The 18,877-nt window shown below is 32.1% G+C and overlaps 1 protein-coding gene across 1 annotated transcript in view; it reads left to right on the forward strand.

Annotated features, from left to right (window-relative positions):
- Window positions 1–18,877, forward strand: part of LOC136984563 (glucoside xylosyltransferase 1-like) — a 31,578-nt gene that overhangs the window by 6,471 nt on the left and 6,230 nt on the right. The window contains exons 2-6 of the mRNA XM_067281607.1: window positions 4,425–4,587; window positions 7,975–8,106; window positions 10,160–10,352; window positions 13,331–13,480; window positions 13,571–13,743. Coding sequence (XP_067137708.1) covers window positions 4,425–4,587; window positions 7,975–8,106; window positions 10,160–10,352; window positions 13,331–13,480; window positions 13,571–13,743 — 811 coding nt within the window. The remainder of the gene's footprint in view (window positions 1–4,424; window positions 4,588–7,974; window positions 8,107–10,159; window positions 10,353–13,330; window positions 13,481–13,570; window positions 13,744–18,877) is intronic.

An 18,877-nucleotide genomic window follows, 5' to 3' on the forward strand; every position in this document is an offset into this window, starting at 1 on the left:
TACACTTCACGCCAGCTTTTAGAAATTAAATAAAGACACTTCCGTGTTGTGGCGTTACTAACAGCGATTTTTTAAACTTTAGATATACTCGCAAGTACTTTCAACAGTTTACAACTGTCATCCTTTATCAGCTTTTTAACGGAAATTTCAAATTACGTGAATCGCGTAATTTGAAATTTTCGTTAACAGGCTGATAATTTGATAGTAAAGGTATTCGATTCTCGTCTGAGGATGACGGTTGTAAACTGTTGAAAGTACTTACGAGTATATCCGAAGTTTAATAAATCGCTGTTAGTAACACCGCAACACGGAAGTGTCGTTTATTTAATGATGCCCAATTTATATTTTTCACAAATGTTGTGATGTTACCATGCTTCAAGTTACAAATCATAGATATTGAACTTCTGAAATCTGTTTCATTGCTTTAATCTATTTATTAATATATTTCAAGCAATTGAATTAAGTAGTATAATTAATACTGTAATATGAATGATATTAGATATTCATCATCATCTTCTTCTTCTTCTTGTGTCGATTCCGGCCATCTTTGGACCACGTACAAACAACTAATTATGACTTGCTTTTCCCTCTTCCCTTCCCTTTGTTTTTCTTCCTTTCTTTCCAATACCTCTTCATTCTCTCGCTCTGCTGTTGTCTTTGCTCCTGAGTGAAGAGTCTTCCACGTCTGTTATTTTCCTTTTCCTGAAAACCCTTGAAGTTCCTTATTTTGTTCCTAAACCTTTCCCTGTTCTGAATATCTTCTTCCAATATGCCCATTTCTGCCATGTCTTTTTGAGTGTCATTGATCCATTGATTCTTATTCTTTAGGTTGTTGAAATATGTAAAAATTTGTTTCGTTAGCCTATTTTCCCCCATTCTCTTTATATGTCCAAAGAAGCTTACTCGCCTTCTCCGAATTGTATCCGAGATTCTTGGGATTTTTTGATAAAGCTCTTTATTGCTCCTTAGCACGTAATTACCATGTTCATCTATTTTTGGCCCCAGAATTTTTCGAAGGATCTTCCTCTCTTTTTTCTTCATATTTTCTATTTTCCCCATTTTAAGAGTAGCAATACCTTCTGCTGCATAAAGTGCTTGCGGTTTTATCACGGCGTTATAATGTCTAATTTTTGCATTAATGGAGATTGATTTTTTGTTGTAAATGTCTTTGGAAAGTTGATAGGCAATTTCCAACTTCCGTGTCCTGGCACAATTTGCTGCCTTAGACAACCCATTTGTTTCAATAATTTCTCCAAGATATTTAAATTTTGATACTTTGTTAATTTCTCCAAAATCCGTTTTTAGTGATTTTGGGGCACCTGAAATATTTGTTATATACTCTGTTTTGGATGTAGAGATTTGTAAACCTGCTTTCTTCGCGATTTTTCCTAGGAGGTTAATTTGGGTGATGGCTGAGTTCACATCCTTAGCCAAGGCCGCGAAATCATCTGCAAAGGCCAAGCCGTTGATTTTTACTCCTTTGTGTTTGGTTCCTAATTTAATTTGATTATTTATCCCAGCTTTTTGTAATGCTTTTTCCCATTCTCGAATGATCTTTTCTAGCACACAGTTAAATAGTATGGGTGAGAGACCATCTCCTTGCCGAACTCCAGTTTTGATTTCGAATGGCTCAGAAATTTCTCCAAGGAATTTTACTTTAGATTTCGTATTTGTAAGGGACTGTTTAATTAAATTTATCAGCTTATCATCTACACCAAATTCACTAAGTGTAGCGAACAAGGTTGGTCTATCAATGGAATCATATGCTTTTTTAAAATCAACAAAAGTGACAACATAGTTGCATTTTGTCCTGGTATAATGCCTAATTATAGATTTCAGATTGAAGATTTGTTCCATGCATGACCTTCCTTTACGGAAACCTCCCTGATATTCCCCTATGTGAGCGTCAACTTGCTTTTCTAGCCTGGTTCTTATTACATCTGATAGAATTTTGTACGTTACTGGGAGAAGTGATATTCCACGATAGTTATTTGTATCTGTTTTGTCTCCTTTCTTGTGTAGTGGATGGATTAATGCACATTTCCACTCAACAGGTATTTCTTCCGTTTCCCAAATTTTTTGAATTACGTTGTGCAGAGACTTTCTTAAGTTTGGACCAGCAATCTTCCACATTTCGGCTACAATACCGTCTTCTCCAGACGCTTTATTCTTTTTTAATTTCTGGATTGTTTTTTGTATCTCTTCTAAGTCAGGTGGTGGAGAGCTAACATTTTGGGTTTTTGGTCGTTGGAAACTTAGCCTTTCTTGGGGCTCCTCACAATTCAGAAGTTTTTGAAAATAATTCGCCAACAGTTTGCAGTTCTCGGAGTTGCTTAGCGCTAGTTCCCCATTCTCCTTTTTAAAACACAGACTGGGAGATTGGTATTTTTGTAAATGGAGTTTTTGTAAATCAATAATTAACAACAATGTTAAATTTTATATCTCTATACCCCCAATTAACCTCCCACCATGCTTTTGCACTCTTAGCAATTTCTTATTACTTGAACACAAAGAACTGCTATTCGACAAAAATATCTTGGAGATAACCCACATGTTTTGTTATTCATTGTTTTTCCAGTACAATTTTAACACATATATGTTCAATGTAAAGGAGTACTCATGAGCAGTACTCATGGGCATATCAGGGGATCTCTCTGAGATGGTAATAAGATTATTAGAAAAAAACAGTTTTACCAAATTTCCTATTTGAAATATACAGAAGTTATGTTGATGATATTTTTATTATATGGAAGGCAAAAACAGAGATTGATAACTTAAACAACTAAACAACAATCCCTATGGCCTCACTATTAAACTAAATCAAGCCAGTAACATATAAGTACATTTCCTGGATCTTATAATCAATGTTATAAGTAACTGGGTCCATACAAATGTCTACTATAAACCAACATATTCAGACATTTATTCTTGCAAACTCCCATGACCCTTATATATATAATTGCAGCTTTTAGGACCATAACCAAAAGGGCTTTTACCCATTGTATAAATTATTCTGACAATCAAAGAACTAAAACATTTTGAAAAAGTAGCCATAACACGCGATTACTGCAAGAGCCTTATCAGAAATTTAGCCAGTACATTTTTCCAATATTCATGACTTGAACCGTAACAATTAAAATCCATACAATCAGCATAAAGACACAAGACATATCATTCTAGAATGTAACTACAACATGCTACAAATATATAAAGAAATAGAGTCTAAAAAAGATCAAATTAACATTTAGGCACAACCTTACCATCTGTAACATCATCAGGAACAGAAAAGAAAACTGACATGCTTACCAGATATATATAAAGTTTCTTTGAAGGACAACAGATTTGGCTACAAACTTGAATACATAAATTCCACTGCAAAGTTTCTCTCAATGAGACTAGCTGTACACAAATTGATAGAAAGAAACAAAACACTGCCTTATCCATGTACGCAACTGATGATAATGTTCATGCCCTCCTCAACAAGGCTTCCATCATAAAGAGATCAAGACACTCAGACTCCATCAGAATATTTTACTTGAATTGCTGGAAATATTTAAATCAGACTGAAAGGGCCATTGCATTAATTTTAAGGACAACTATCTTATACAAGGCAATCCCTACATGATCAGGTGACCAACTATGATGTAACAACATGACGTAGAGGCATTATAATGGAATGTTCTCGTTGATTTTTATATATTCTTTTAGTGTTTATTTTTTATGTTTGGTACTTCTAATTATTTTATATTTACTTTTGTTTTTTATTGTTTTTGTGTATTCGAAGAATTTATTTTATTTCATTTAATTTTTCAAAAAAGTCATTGTTCTAAATAAGCATTCCATCATTGAATATACGGATCTGAAGATTATCTCCTTTCTTAGATAGAAAATGTTAGTCTAAAAGTTTTATTTTGAATTAAATCTCTTTGGAATTAAATTAAGGTTCTTGGATAGGATAAGGTTATTGTTTTAGGGTTATTCCATTACAAATGTCAAGGCTACCAATATATTTTTTTAAAGTTTCCCAACAAATATATCAGTTAATGTTTCAGTTTTTAAGATTGTTTTCAATATTTGTATTTTGAAATAGTGTATAAAATTAAAATAAAATATTTTAAATAAAGAGATTTATTTAGTAAATTTGAAATGATTTCTTTATATAAATATAATTTTGATAATTAATGCACTTTTAACAATGATGAAATTTTGATAGCTAAAATATTTTTAGCCCAGTTAATAGGTCATCTTCAGGCATTTCCACTTTCAATCGTCTGTGCATGAGGATGGTGGTCCATTAACCAGGCCATAAACATTTGCATTATGCAAATTTAATCATTGTTAAAAGTGTATTAAGCTGAGTAATTACAGTGGCTAGGTCATCCTTATTAATTCATTATTACTTAAATGTTTTTCTAAAATTTCAGATATGGAGATGGAACTGATTCTTTACAACTTGCAGTAGTGGTCTGTGGTAAAAGATTAAATCAGACAATGGTATCATTAAAATCTGCAGTTGCATTATCAAAATCTGCTCTACATCTCATAATTATTTCAGATGATGCTAATAAAAATTCATTAAAAGAAAGAGTAAGTTTTGTTTTATAATAAAATATATATATTATATATATTACTTTAAATAAGTGATTATATATTTGTGTACATTAAAGTTGGAACCAGCTGAGAGTAAATCACACCTCCCACACCATTTCCAGCAATCAAGACTTTATTACAATTGCAAATATACATGTGCAATTTTATATTTATACTAGCAGTACCCGCCACGCATTGCTGTGGCTCAAAATGTATCTATTATAAATGTATAACACTTCCCCCGCGGGGGGAATTTCAAAAAAATCCCTTCTTAGTGTACATTCTCTTGACGTACCCTATTAAAATGCAAAAAACTGCATCTAAAATACAGTAATATCTTGACTTATGCTACCCCGACTTACACAAACCCAGAGTTACACGATTTTTAAATTTCGTTGATTTGTCTTTTGTTTAAGTGCCATGCAACTCTTGATTACTCACTCCTCCCACACTATTTGTTCAGCTTACACGTTTGGACGTGTCACGCGGAATCGACGCATAGCTACAATTTATTTTGTGTTATTTATTTCTGTGTTTGTTATATCTATGGAGACTTGAGAGACTCTACTATGTCATCCAAACGAAGTAGAACTGATTCTTCTGCATCAAACAAGAAAAGAAAAACTTTATCTTTGGAATGTGAAGTTAACATTATTAAAGACTTCGATACAAAAATGAAAAGGGGTTACAAATTTTAGAAAATATAGACTCCAACGAAGAGCGCATTTCTTCTACAAAACGAGAAATAAAAAAATTATTAGCATGCTACGAGGAAATTTTGCAGGAGAAAAAAAAACAATCTTTGAGCCGTCAGACAATTTTGTTAGATTTTATGAAGCCTTCTACATCAAAATAACTTTGGTTTATGATTTTAATAATATAATTTGTTATAAATATGTATCATCTAAGACTTTATTAAACATTTTTTTCTAAATTATTGTTTTCTTTAGTCTCCCGCCCCAATTAAAAATAATTTGTATGTATTTATATGTGAGATTATACCCCGACTTACGCAAATTCAACTTACGCGGTTTTCGCTCGGTCCCACCTATCGCGTAAGTTTGGGGTATTACTGTAGTATGATAGAAGCCCAGTTTCTCACCGTAAGCCTTAATCTTGTCACTCACCCCTGCGGGGGAATTTTGACATCTATATTATATAAAAACACACGCATATTTGAATGCAACATTGTTTCAAAATTTCGAAACAATCGATGAAGAACTTTTGGAGATTAACTATTAGGAACAAACAAACATGTACTGTACATTTTTATTTATATAGATTTTTAGATTAATTTAATTTATAAATGTAATATAAAAATATAAATATAAAAAGTTTTACAAATATTTGAGATGGTACGACTTGTTAATTTTTTCCTCTCTAAATCTAAACCGGAATAAATGAAATAAATGACTTCCTATGTTTTTGGAATAACAATCAAATTATGTAATTTCAAATAATTGATGATTTGTTGCTGAGTAACTGTTGTTCTCTTTTTGAAGCTTGTTCGCGTGTAACAAAAATTTGCTACTAATTTAGATAAAATTGTGTTAGATAATACTGATTTTATAATTTAAATTATGAAGCATTTCAATAGACTAAAATAAATTCAAAAATAAAGAGGTACTCATTTCATAAAATAATTATATAGATATTTTGCATTATATGCATTATATTTTAATGTAAAATGAGTAGTGACGAATTCTAGGGCAAATTGTTATGAAAAGGAGGACATTTTCTTAAGTTAACTAAAAGAACATGTCCTCTATTTTATTTTAAGTCAAGAGTAATTGCAGTCAAGTTGGCATTTTTCAGAATTTTAGTGTAAAATATTAAATACAGTATTTATTTTTAAAATATAATTTATATTTTTTATTAACGAAAAGAAAATTATTTTACCTAACTCGAATTTTTGTCATTTTCTCACTCGACAATCGTTATTCGTGCATACTTTATTAATATCAACTGAAGTTTATCAAAATAAAATCATACACTAAATTTTATTATGAAAAAATTCAGTAAAAAGTTTTTTGCTTTTAATAACTATTTATTCTATTCATCTTTTGTAAACAATATAAGTATGTTGAAATTTCTACCAATATCTATTAGCTATTGACGTGAGGAAAAAACATGTAAATATTATCTAAACACAAATTAAATGTTGTGTTGTTAATTAGGTTAAGCTATCTGTAATATATATAGCTTTTTTCAATTTTTGATTTTTAAAATTTAACTAAATTAACTTATTCTGTGTTCCTAAATGATTACATAATTTGATTTTGGATAGTTTTCATTAATAATTTAATTCATTGATTATATTCCTTATTGTGTCTAACCTACAGTTATAATCCTGCTTTGGATACATAGGATTATTGTAATAGATATGATGTTATGTCAAAAATGATGGTATTGACTAATTTGTGCAGGGCTCAAAAGAAGTACACATCTATGCTAATTGTTTAAACCTTAAATTAAAAGATAAACAGTATAATAAAGATTTAAAGGTTTCTAAATACAGATATGTTGCACTAACCTTATATAGCAGACGCGGGCAAATGCGGCTCTTTTTGAGTTACATGCGGCTCTTGCTGAAAGTGTTAATTTCTGCTCTTTATTATTATTTTTACAATTTTATTTTCAGAATTTTGTGAAAATATGTAATTATATATATGTAATATTTCGTAATTTATTTCCAAGTTGGTGCAATAAATTAAATTGACATTTCAAATCTATTTTTTTAAAACAAGTTCTCGACCCGGATGGGGGACACCCTATCCTTCCCTGCCTTACCATACTATCTGCCACAACAGTACAGAACTGCGGCTCCTGTGCATTTTGCAAAACCTACATTTCGGCTCCCACTGAACTCTTGCTTGCCCACCTCTGTTATATAGCTTTGCAGTTAATTTTTGAAACGTCACAGTATGTATGACCCAGTGCCATAACAGCCAGCGCAGGCGCATATTTTTGGAAATTTAAAATTTTAAACAGCTTTATATATACATATACATATTATATATATACAGCTTTCTTGCTTTGTTGGTATAGTGATATACCAACAAAGCAAGAAAGTTTGAAGATGAGTAAAGTGCTTTCATTTTTAAACAATGTATATTTTTTGTTTTTTTGACATTAAAAAATATTATCTTAAATTGAAAACTTTAAGATTTGACTTTTAATTTTGGAATAAGCAAGATATGACTCAGATTTTGTATCCAGGAACAATCTCTGATAAAGCAAATTGTACAATTATTTATTATTCTATATAAAAAAAATAAACAGTATTTTTATATATGCTATATAATTTTGATGTAATTCTATATACACAATATTTTATATATTATTGTTACTTTATAAAGAATAATTGAAAAATCATTTTTGCAGCTGCTTGATTGGCCCGACAGTATACTTAAAAGAATTTCATTTGAAATACATCCAATTACATTTCCAGAAGGCACTGAAAATGAATGGAAAAAGTTATTTAAATTATGTGCTTGTCAACGATTGTTTCTTCCAGTAAGCATTCAAGTTTATATTTAACACTTTAAAACTATAAGAAAAATTAATTTTCCATTTTTATTTTAAAGCATATTATATATTTTATTTGTTGTATAATAAATAAAATCTTACTTTATCATATAATTTTTTTATAAAATAAAAATCAACATTGATTGAAAAGATTGAACTAGTGTTTAAAATTAATTCACATCATATTTATGCATACAATAATTCATACAAATGTTATATATAAATTTGTAACCTTATCTTTTTATTTTAGTGCTTGGAAACATAGGAAATAATGTTATAATTCATTTTAAAAACATTAATTTTAATAAAATATTTAGAATATAAAATATTTTACAACAAAGAACATCAGTTTTATAATGTAAAATATATGCATTTTCCTTATTCTATAAACAGTTACATTTTTCACATGTGGCTCATTTAAATAGGGTTGGTGCTAAGCATGCAAGCACCTTGGAAAGATGATATAACAGCACCTTTTATAAGAAAAGATTACAGCGTAATAATTAGCATACTAAACAATGTGACCAAATAAATTTAAATAAAGGTGAATAACTTTTTGATTATGCAATATGCTTTTTATTAAAAAGTATTTATTAAATCAGATAAAATTATCTAGCAAATGAACTTAATATGATTTAAAATAGTGATGATTGAAGCAAAATATTACTATATGACAATATGATATTGCGGTGGTTGGTAACACGACGCCTGACCACCGTCCCCAATTGGCGTGACATCAGCAAATAGCTTATATGTCGCAATAAATTATTTGACATCACGGTTGAGGTGAGGACTCTTCGGCTCGACGTGCTTTGCTTCAGACGTCTGTCTCGTGTGTTCCGACCTTCGTCTCCACGATCAACGTCGTGTAACCTTCTGTATATAGCGTTAGGATTAGTTGTAAATAAACTAGTGATAACAACTTTTAGACTCTTCCTTCAATCTCAGAATACGTGACCCGACTCCACGACAATCCTGTTCGTGGACATGATCGGATTGATTGACCTAGCCGACTATCGAGAGGAACCCTTAACTGTCCCCTCAATATCAAGAAAGATGATAACCAGTTGGATAGTTGAATTTTTAGATTCCCTGATATATAGATCATTATTAAATTTTTCCCAGAAAAGTTCTGTACTATGTGTATTTTCTTGAAGGAAGAAAGTTTATTGTCTCATTCAAATTGAGAATGAAAAGCATCCTTTTGCTTTGGGAAAATTCCTGTATTACCTGTTTGAAGTGCTGTTGACACCGTTTAGTATTTCAAATTGGTTTGTGCATTTAGTTTGGTATTTGACTGATATTTTTGATTTTGCTCAAATAAAGCAGTTGATATATCTACTTTAGTACTTTAAAATCTTGTTTTAGAGAAAAATATTCACAATTTAAAATGACAATAATATATAATATATTAACAATATTCTCAAAATTTTTGTTAGTAATAAGGAGTTAAAGTATGAAACACTTTATGAAGACTATCATCTTTACATTACATTATAATAAGGCTAAATCAGTGATCATTCAAGACAGTGTAAAAATTTGTTTTGGAATCAAACAGATTCATTTGATTAGGATGATTCACAAGTACAAAGTCAAACAGTGGAGAGAAGATTGGAGCCTAAATTTTTCAGATTTTTTGTAGTAAACTTGAGAATTTTGTTTGTTTTAAAGTATAAAGCATTTTGTTCTCATTAATGTGAACCATTTTTGATTCTGGACATTATAGTTACATATTTTAAAATTTAATTATACAGTTCATAATAATTATAAAATTTAATACACAAAGTCAAAATTAATATAAAACTTGACTTGTTAAACACTGACTTTATAGTGTATTTTGAAGACACATGGAAAATTTTAATCAGTTATCTTTATTTAGTTAAGTACAATCTAAGTACTCAATTAAATAAAGATAACCGATGAAAATTTGTCATGTGTCTTCAAAAATACACTATAAAGTCAGTGTTTAACAAATCAACAATACAAAAAGGATACAGTTTCACAAAATACTAATATAAAACTCTTATTGTTAATTTTCTAGACTATACTTCAGCATATTGATGCTTTACTCTACATTGATACTGATGTTATATTTCTCCGTCCAGTGGAAGATATATGGGCATACTTTTCCAAAATGAATTCCAGTCAGATTGCTGGTCTTTCTCCAGAACATGAGGATTTTGCAACTGGATGGTATAATAGATTTGCAAGACATCCATACTATGAACCTCTTGGTAAATATGAAATTGAACTCTTTATAAATAGATTTTTAAAAACTTTATATCAATCATTTATTGATATTGTTTTGTCTACAGTTTTTCACTATTAAGTATTTCTTCTAAAATGGTCTGCATTACAACATTATAAAATGATTTTGACTTTTTATTACATTATTATTATTTTTTATTAGCGATTATATTCTTAAATCAGGTGAACGCAATAAAATTTCAATATATAAGTGGTGAAAGTACCTTAATTCACTAGGAATTATCACATCCACAGATGTTGTAATCACTAACTAGTCAACAACTTTATTTACCAGTTACATATTGATATTTAAAGATATGCAATAGAAGCACAGTGTAGATTACAAATGATAAAATTTCCTTCATATCAGATTATTTTTGTTTGATAATCTGTCTTGTGCAAACAGTTTTGTTTTTGATACTTATGTACAGTACATCTGGATATGTTTGTATATAATAAAGTTACTTTACATCACAATTGCTTCCATGGATTAGTGTTATTGGCAACAGAGAAGATTTATAGTAGGAATTTTTACAGTAATTATTACTGGAGAGGAAATAGAGGAGGAAGAAAACTATAGAAAATGATTTGGACAGCAGGAAAACACTGATGCAGTCTGTAGTTGTTAAGAAGGAAGAACGGCAGTGGTTTGTACGTGATCACGTATGCTCTCATACATATATGTGAACATCTGCAAAACTCAATTACAGTTTGCCATAATAAAAAAATTCTAATTTAGTGTTTGTTTGGTTGCTATATCTCTCACCAACTTGCTCTTGCTAAATATGTACACAAATACCTTGTTACATACAGGTATAGAATATTTAAAATATATGCTTTCCACCTCAAATTAATATTGTCTTGCTCCTGTACACCATACTTTTAACAATAGTCATGCTGGTCATCTATTAACTGCTTTCAGGGGAAAAGTTTTGAATTGAAATAACACGACTTTTGGTTTGCACTGAAAGTTCATATATAGTTAATCGAGGCTTTCTGCCCATAAGGTTTCCATATCTGGTCTCGGATTTCATCTATCTAACTCTATTCTCAAGATTAAGGAAAGATGAACAGACGACAGTGAAAATTTATAGGTCTACAATTTTTTAAAATTGCAGCCTAATTATGACAGTTGGCCCTACACACTTTCATTTGTTATTGAGATTTTGTTAAAAATTTTTTATATTAATTATTATGAAATGACAAAATGCTTAATTTTGAAGGTAGGGATGAACTTCATAAAAAAATAACTGTAATTGCTAATAATGAGTAAAATCTTCATTAAGTCCAAGCCCCCCTTAAAATATGATATGTGGCCCACTTTTATCTCCTACCTCTTGACTTTTAACCACCAAAATTTAGTAGCATTAATTCCTCTTACAAGTTATTACGCCAAATTTTGTTTCTTAATCTTTACCCCATCTTGAGATATTAAGGAAAATAGATGCCAACACACATACACATATGTACATATTTTGAAACAGTTTGTTGGGTTCGCAGGTGTCAAAACATCACGATTCCAAAAATCAGGGAGTGTCAAATGTGACACAATTACAATATTATAACAGTTGGGAATGTAACCCATATTATGTTATATATCAACGGTACAAGATAAACTCCCGATATAGGAGCAACTGCTAGAACCCTTACAACTCGTATCATGTTATAACAGCCAGCAAAGTAAAATAAAGTTTTGAAAATGTTTGGAAAAAATTTGAAAGCTAGTGTTTTTATATGTCAACAATAAAACCTTGAATTTAGGAATAGGGACTTTTAATAAAATAAAAAAGTTATTAAGTCATATAAAAAAAATACAAAGAATATAACTTTTTAAGTGGAGTGTTAACATTAGAAATGAGGTGAATTAAAAGAATTGAGACAAACTTAAAGAAAAGATGATGACAGATTAATAGTACAGAGCTTTCCTAATTATTTTTTTCACTTTATATACATTATTTTGTAACAAATAATAATAATAGATTTTATATTACAATGCAATACTATGGAGCAAAAGTCATAATACTTAGGCATGTACTGTACTTTACATAATTGTTTGTATTGTAATAAATAGATACAAAATGGGATACATAGCAATGTAGAATCCTATCATCCTGGATACATCATATAGAATGCACAGTTCCAGACATTCTTCCCAATTGTGATGAACTTTACATAGTTCTGCTGAAGATACAGGAAGTGATGATTTGTTTTCAAATGCTGAAGGTTTTGAAACTTTTCCTGGTATATAAAGTCTTCAAGCAACCCCATAGATTAACATCAAGTAATGTAAAGTGTGGAGAGCATATCAACCATTTGTGTAGACTCTGGTAGCCAATCGAACACCATGGAATCAATTTGATTTAAACATTGATGTACCACTATACTATAATGAGGTGGTGTCTCATTGTGCTGAAAGATTACTGGGAATTGTTCTTTGTTCATCACCAGTAGCATCACAGTGTTCTCCAACATCTCCATATGTATGTCTGTTGATTGGACCCATCTTCATTTAATAGACCCTATGTTGTTGTCTTTTTAAAGAATCAGCTTCATGCATTCTTGTGGCTTCTTATGCCTGAAGCCGATCCCTTAGTGGATCAAAAAGTTAGCATTTTAATCTTACCTACGGTTAAATATGTATTGATTACTTCATATAATATGGCAATATTTGTATAAGGATAGTCCATGCATGTATTGTCTTTGTGTACATATATCTGTGGCTTGTATAATCTAATTACTTTGATTTTTAATTTTAAGCATATAAAATAAATATTAGCCGGCATTAACACTAGTTACAGATTATAACAATAATCTTATTTTGAAATATTAGAAGTAGCATTCCAGAAAATTTGTTGAATTTTATATACTTTCAATTTTAATGTCATATTTAATTTATAATCACTTACTTCTTAATAATTCTACCTCTAATAATTTGTAAATATAAAACTATGGAATTTTACATTAGGTGTCAATTCTGGAGTAATGCTGATGAATTTAACTCGGATGAGGATGTTTCATTGGCAAGATTATTTGCAACCAATATATCAAGAATATAAATTAAAAATTGCTTGGGGTGATCAAGATATTATTAATATAATATTTCATTATCATTCAGGTAAAAAGTTTGTAATTATTCTTTTGAAAGCAAACTTAGCTTGAAACGTTTTTCACATGTATTTTTGTAAAATAAAATATTTAATTACAGACAAATTATTAATATTTCCTTGTGATTGGAATTATCGCCCAGATCACTGTATGTATACCAGCGTGTGCAAAAGTGCAGAAGAAAATGGAGTAGCTATTGTACATGGAAATAGAGGTGTATTTGTAAATAATAAACAGCCTGCTTTTAGAGCTATTTACAGTGCAATGGAATCTGTAAGTATTCATTTAAAAACTAGTTTTCATTATTTAAAAAATAAATTGCGTTATTTCACTCACTAAGTTAGTACAGTATTTGATTATATAGTTAAACCTTGATGTAGTGCTATCCTTACAGTGTCTATGAATATTCATGAACAGATCTTTCCTATAACTATTAAACAACCCTTCAGCATCTCTGAATTACTAAACATAGGATCTTACATTTCAAACATCATTGTCAGGCTTGTGCACGTGATTTTTAAAAGTGGAATTTTAAAACAAGGTTATTTGTTTGTAACCTAGTTTATTAATTTTTAAAATATAGTTATATTAGAATAATACAATACAGCAGACTAAGGAGGAACTAAGCAGATTCAAAATAAATAATTTTATATATAATATTGTATTTACTCGCATATAAGATGACCTTGCATATAGGACAAAGTGTGACTTTAAAGATCAAAATAAAAAAAATTAGATTTATTAATACAATTCTAATTTTATTTCGTTTAATCACAAGTAAAATGTCAAATGCACTTAAATGCACAAATTGTCCCTCAAAAATTACTGACATTTTAAAATTTAAGGAAATATCTTGTAGAATTGACAACATAATTTGTTCATGTAAAGCTAGACAATTGGAAACCTTTTTTTGACAATTCTTAACAGTCGAATCCACTCTCTGTCGATTATACTTATGAGTTCTTCTGAATTCTGGTTTCTGAATAATCATCTATTTTCACATGGAAATAGATTAAAACTTATATCGGGCTCCTGAGTGATTTTGGAATTTCAATCTGGAATTCAATTCAAAAGCTTTGCTTTTCCTATTGCTATTTGTCTTTACTGCTATTTGTATTCGTTTATATATGGAATGTAATTACGTTGTGTTTTTGCGCCACACGTATTACGCATGTCAACAACACGTAACACGAACGCGCAATGGTTCTATTCGAAAATTTGAATACGTTCTGAAACAGTTTTGAATCTCAATAGTTAGAACCTGATGAAGACCAAGTTAATGGTCGAAAACGTTTGTTTTCAATTATTATTACTGGTCTTTAAAAGGTTGAGTGTGAATTATTCGCTTACACCAGTACAGAAGTCGAACCGGTTAATGTGTACCTAGGTAGCCAAGATGGCAGACCTTCTGGTAATCTCGATCCAGGTTACTTAGTGACGTCAAGATGGCGGCCATCTTGACTGCGATTTATGATGGAGCACATGTGATCATGTGATTCGCTCCGCGATTTATTAAATACTAAATCCCGATTTTAAAATTTAAGGATTTTGTTAAAATAATTACTATTTCGAAATATTAAAAAATAAATAAAAATAAACGATAATTATATAATTTTATTACTTATGTCATTGTGCATGCTGCTGTTCCTTTCTTTTTTTTCGACGCTTGGTTTGGACAGGAATTGATACCGTTTGACTACTTGTCTTTCTGTTCTTCTTTCTTTCGTTCCTACTTTTATCGTTATCATCATCAGTAATATTGCATTCCTTTCTTTTCTTCACCTTTTCTTCGACCACCATTTTTACTTTTTTCTGAATATTAGAAACTGGGGCTGCAGGGACTGTCTCGGGTTCTTTTTTTTAGCCTGATTTCGGAACGATCGTTTACTTGACAGATAAAATAGCTCTCGTCTTCTCAACATATTCCCCCTACAACCCATTTCGTACTTTTTAGTTTGCGGCCTTTTTCATATTTTCGTTTACATATGACAGTCTCGTCGATTTCGACGGTTTTCTTCGGACCTCTGATTTTAAACGACGTCATATTGTGCAGAGCAACTAGCATAATAAAACGTATATGGGTGGACCAGTCGACAACAGCCTTATTCGAAATGCCTACGGCAATACCCGAGGTGGTCGAAGAGCATTCCAATGCAATGTAATGCCATATAAAAGAAAAGATTCTACTTAACGATATTTTTCCACATTTACCTTTAAAGGTTCCTTCGAATGCAGAATTATTTCTTCGACATTTTTTGCATCTCATCACACACGAATCTCGGTCATGTCGATAAATTTGGCACGAATTCGAACAATTCTTACAAACACTTCCTCAGTATGCTGTAATCCTAGACTCACCGCAAATTTAAAACCTTTATCGATTCTGGGGTCCATACCTAATTCAGAAAATTCCTATTCGAGTACTTGATAGAAATCATGGGCGGTGCACGCTGCCCAAAACTCTTGGGAAGAAATATCGAAAGAACTCATAACTAACCAATTAATATTAAACGAAAAACTTCGAAAAGAAAAAAAAAATTACGTCTAAAGTCAAAAATCACTCCAATCAACACAATTATCACACCTGTTACCACTTTCCGCCGATAACTCTACATGAAATGCGTCGTTACTATTAATTTGCATATCACAACGCGATAGTCTGCAGCTCCCTCCATCTTGACGTCACTAAGTAACCTGGATCGAGATTACCGGAAGGTCTGCCATCTTGGCTACCTAGGTACACATTAACCGTCGAACCTTTAATAGAAGCTATGCTGGCTAAGTTATACAAAAAGATGGTTCTAGCCCTAACTAGGGCTAGGGCTAAGCTGAGATTCCTTACAATGTGCAAGAACGAAGGGCTGTTCCCCATGTCCATCCAACATATATGCCTTCCAGATGGATGTGAGTCGTTGTTACCTAAGCTTAGAATATTATGTTTAAGAAAGGCGATACACTCAACACGCAAGACTGTATTCTCTAAGCTCAATAGTGTAATCAACGTGGAAAATCAAATACACAACCAGGATCCTGAATTACTACATGAGATCCATACTAGGATTGTTACTTTCCAATGTAAGCTTGAAAGAAACCTCTCCAGACATTATGAAAAGAAATTCCAGTGGATTCTTAACAAACAAAGACCGCATGGATCACTACAACATTCATCCTTGATATGCTGGGACAACATCTCGCCACCTGATTTTCTCCTCCGTTCTTTAATGTATGGTCCTATGTGTGCACCACTTGGTCCTTGCATACGTCCGGAAAAGGTCATGCCTGACGTCGAAAACCTCATTTCTGGAATGAACGACGTACATAAGGAATATTACTGATGGAAATCTGCCTTCAAGATAATAGCTGCTAACAACCGGAAACAGAAGGATAAGATTTGGAAACAGGTCACCAAATCCAAAAAATGGTTGGAAGACCATAACATAATTGTCCTCGAGGCAGACAAAAGCAAGGCTCTCGTGTTATTGAAGAAGGAAACATACACTTCCATGATGCAAACATACATCAACGACACAGAATGTGAACGCATCGATGATGGATTTGTCAACAAGCTACAAGCACGTGTGAAAAAATTTACACAAACTTGTTTAGCCAGACAGCTGAACCTTAACAGAGCAGTGGTACCTTCCCCTGATACCCCCCAGGCTATTCGCGTTCGCTAAAACTCACAAAGATACGCCATCCTTAAGACCTGTCCTTGACAAGGCAAGATCCCCCACTAGAGAGCTGGATGCGGCGGTGCACAAGCGCATAATTCACCACTTAAACAATTATTCCTGGACAGTCAGGAACCCACAAGAATTATTAGACGCATTGAGACCCCTCAACGTAACTGACCGTGCATACATCACTGTTCTCGATTTCGTTTCATTGTACCCGTCGATAAAAAACCCAACCTTGCTTTTGCGCGATTAGAGATCTCTTACTAACGTCGCACGGAGCGCACCGTAAACTAGTCCTGGAACTAGCCGACATTCTGTGCTACACTTCCTTTTTCCGTTTTGACGACAAAACATATCTTCAGAAACGTGGTGTTCCAATGGGCAGCCTGCTGTCAGGCGATTTATGCGCGTTGGTCATTAGAAAACTGGAACAAAGAATCATACCCCTCTTTAATTCAGATATACATATTTATAGGAGGTACGTCGATGATATCTTTATCTTATGGAAAACTAAGCCCAATATAAACAGGTTCATCGATGCAATGAACAACAACCCATATGGACTCCACATCCCATATGGACTCCACATCAAGCTTGACCAAATAAGCAACTCAAATGCAAACTTCTTAGACATCCATATGCAAATAGATGGCAACACAATATCCACTAAAGTCCATTACAAACCATGCTACGCTACATTATTCATCCCTGCCGTTTCAGAGGACCCCTTCAGAGGAAAAGAGCCTTCACGCACCACTCCAGAATTGAGGACACCATATCTGAATTAGAGCGCATCCAGATCATAGCCACAAGACACAGCTATAGCCATACATTGGTTCATAACCTTGCGTCTGCATATTACACACAATTGCATCGTACTGACAACACCATCACACGCACTAACGACTCCAATACCACTCAATCACTTGTTGTGGTTGAATATAATAAACACCTAGACTCCATTTACAGGGAAATTGCCACATACACCAACAAAAAGATCGCTTACAAGAGACGTAACACTATATATGACCTCATGCGCAATTCCAAGGGCATCGTAGATAAAAGAATGGCACTAGGGTATACTCTGTTCCATTATGGGATGGCAGATTCCAAAGAGAGCTTGTATACATCGGTTCAACGAAACGGTCGCTCGACAAGCATCTATGCGAGCATAAGTATGATATTGACTGCAACAGAGGCACCACTACCCTCTCTGCTTATGCCTCGACCCCGGGCATAAGTGCTGATCTGCAAAACGTGGAATTGATTAAAATATCCCACCGATTGGACCATCTGCAATCCCTGGAAACTCTGGAAATATACAAAGCTGGACTGCGCACAACCTGCATCAATTTTAAAGATGCGTGTAACATTTCTCAAGCTTGGAAGTTTTGTTATGAAGGGGGATGTTCCCCATAGCTCCATTTAATGTACAGTACATCCCTATCCCTTCGTTTATATATGGATGTAATTATATTGTGTTTTTGCGCCACACGTATTACGCATGTCAACAACACATAACACGAACGCGCAACGGTTCTATTCGAAAATTTGAATACGTTCTGAAACAGTTTTGAATCTCAATAGTTAAAACCTGATGAAGACCGAGTTAACGGTCGAAAACGTTTGTTTTCAATTATTATTACTGGTTTTTAAAAGGTTGAGTGTGAATTATTTGTCTTTACTCCTGACAATATACAAATACGATTCAAACGATCCAGGTAAAATAC

Source organism: Centruroides vittatus, unplaced genomic scaffold (genome assembly GCF_030686945.1).
Source record: "Centruroides vittatus isolate TY-2023 unplaced genomic scaffold, ASM3068694v2 contig_923, whole genome shotgun sequence".
Classification (NCBI taxonomy): domain Eukaryota; kingdom Metazoa; phylum Arthropoda; class Arachnida; order Scorpiones; family Buthidae; genus Centruroides; species Centruroides vittatus.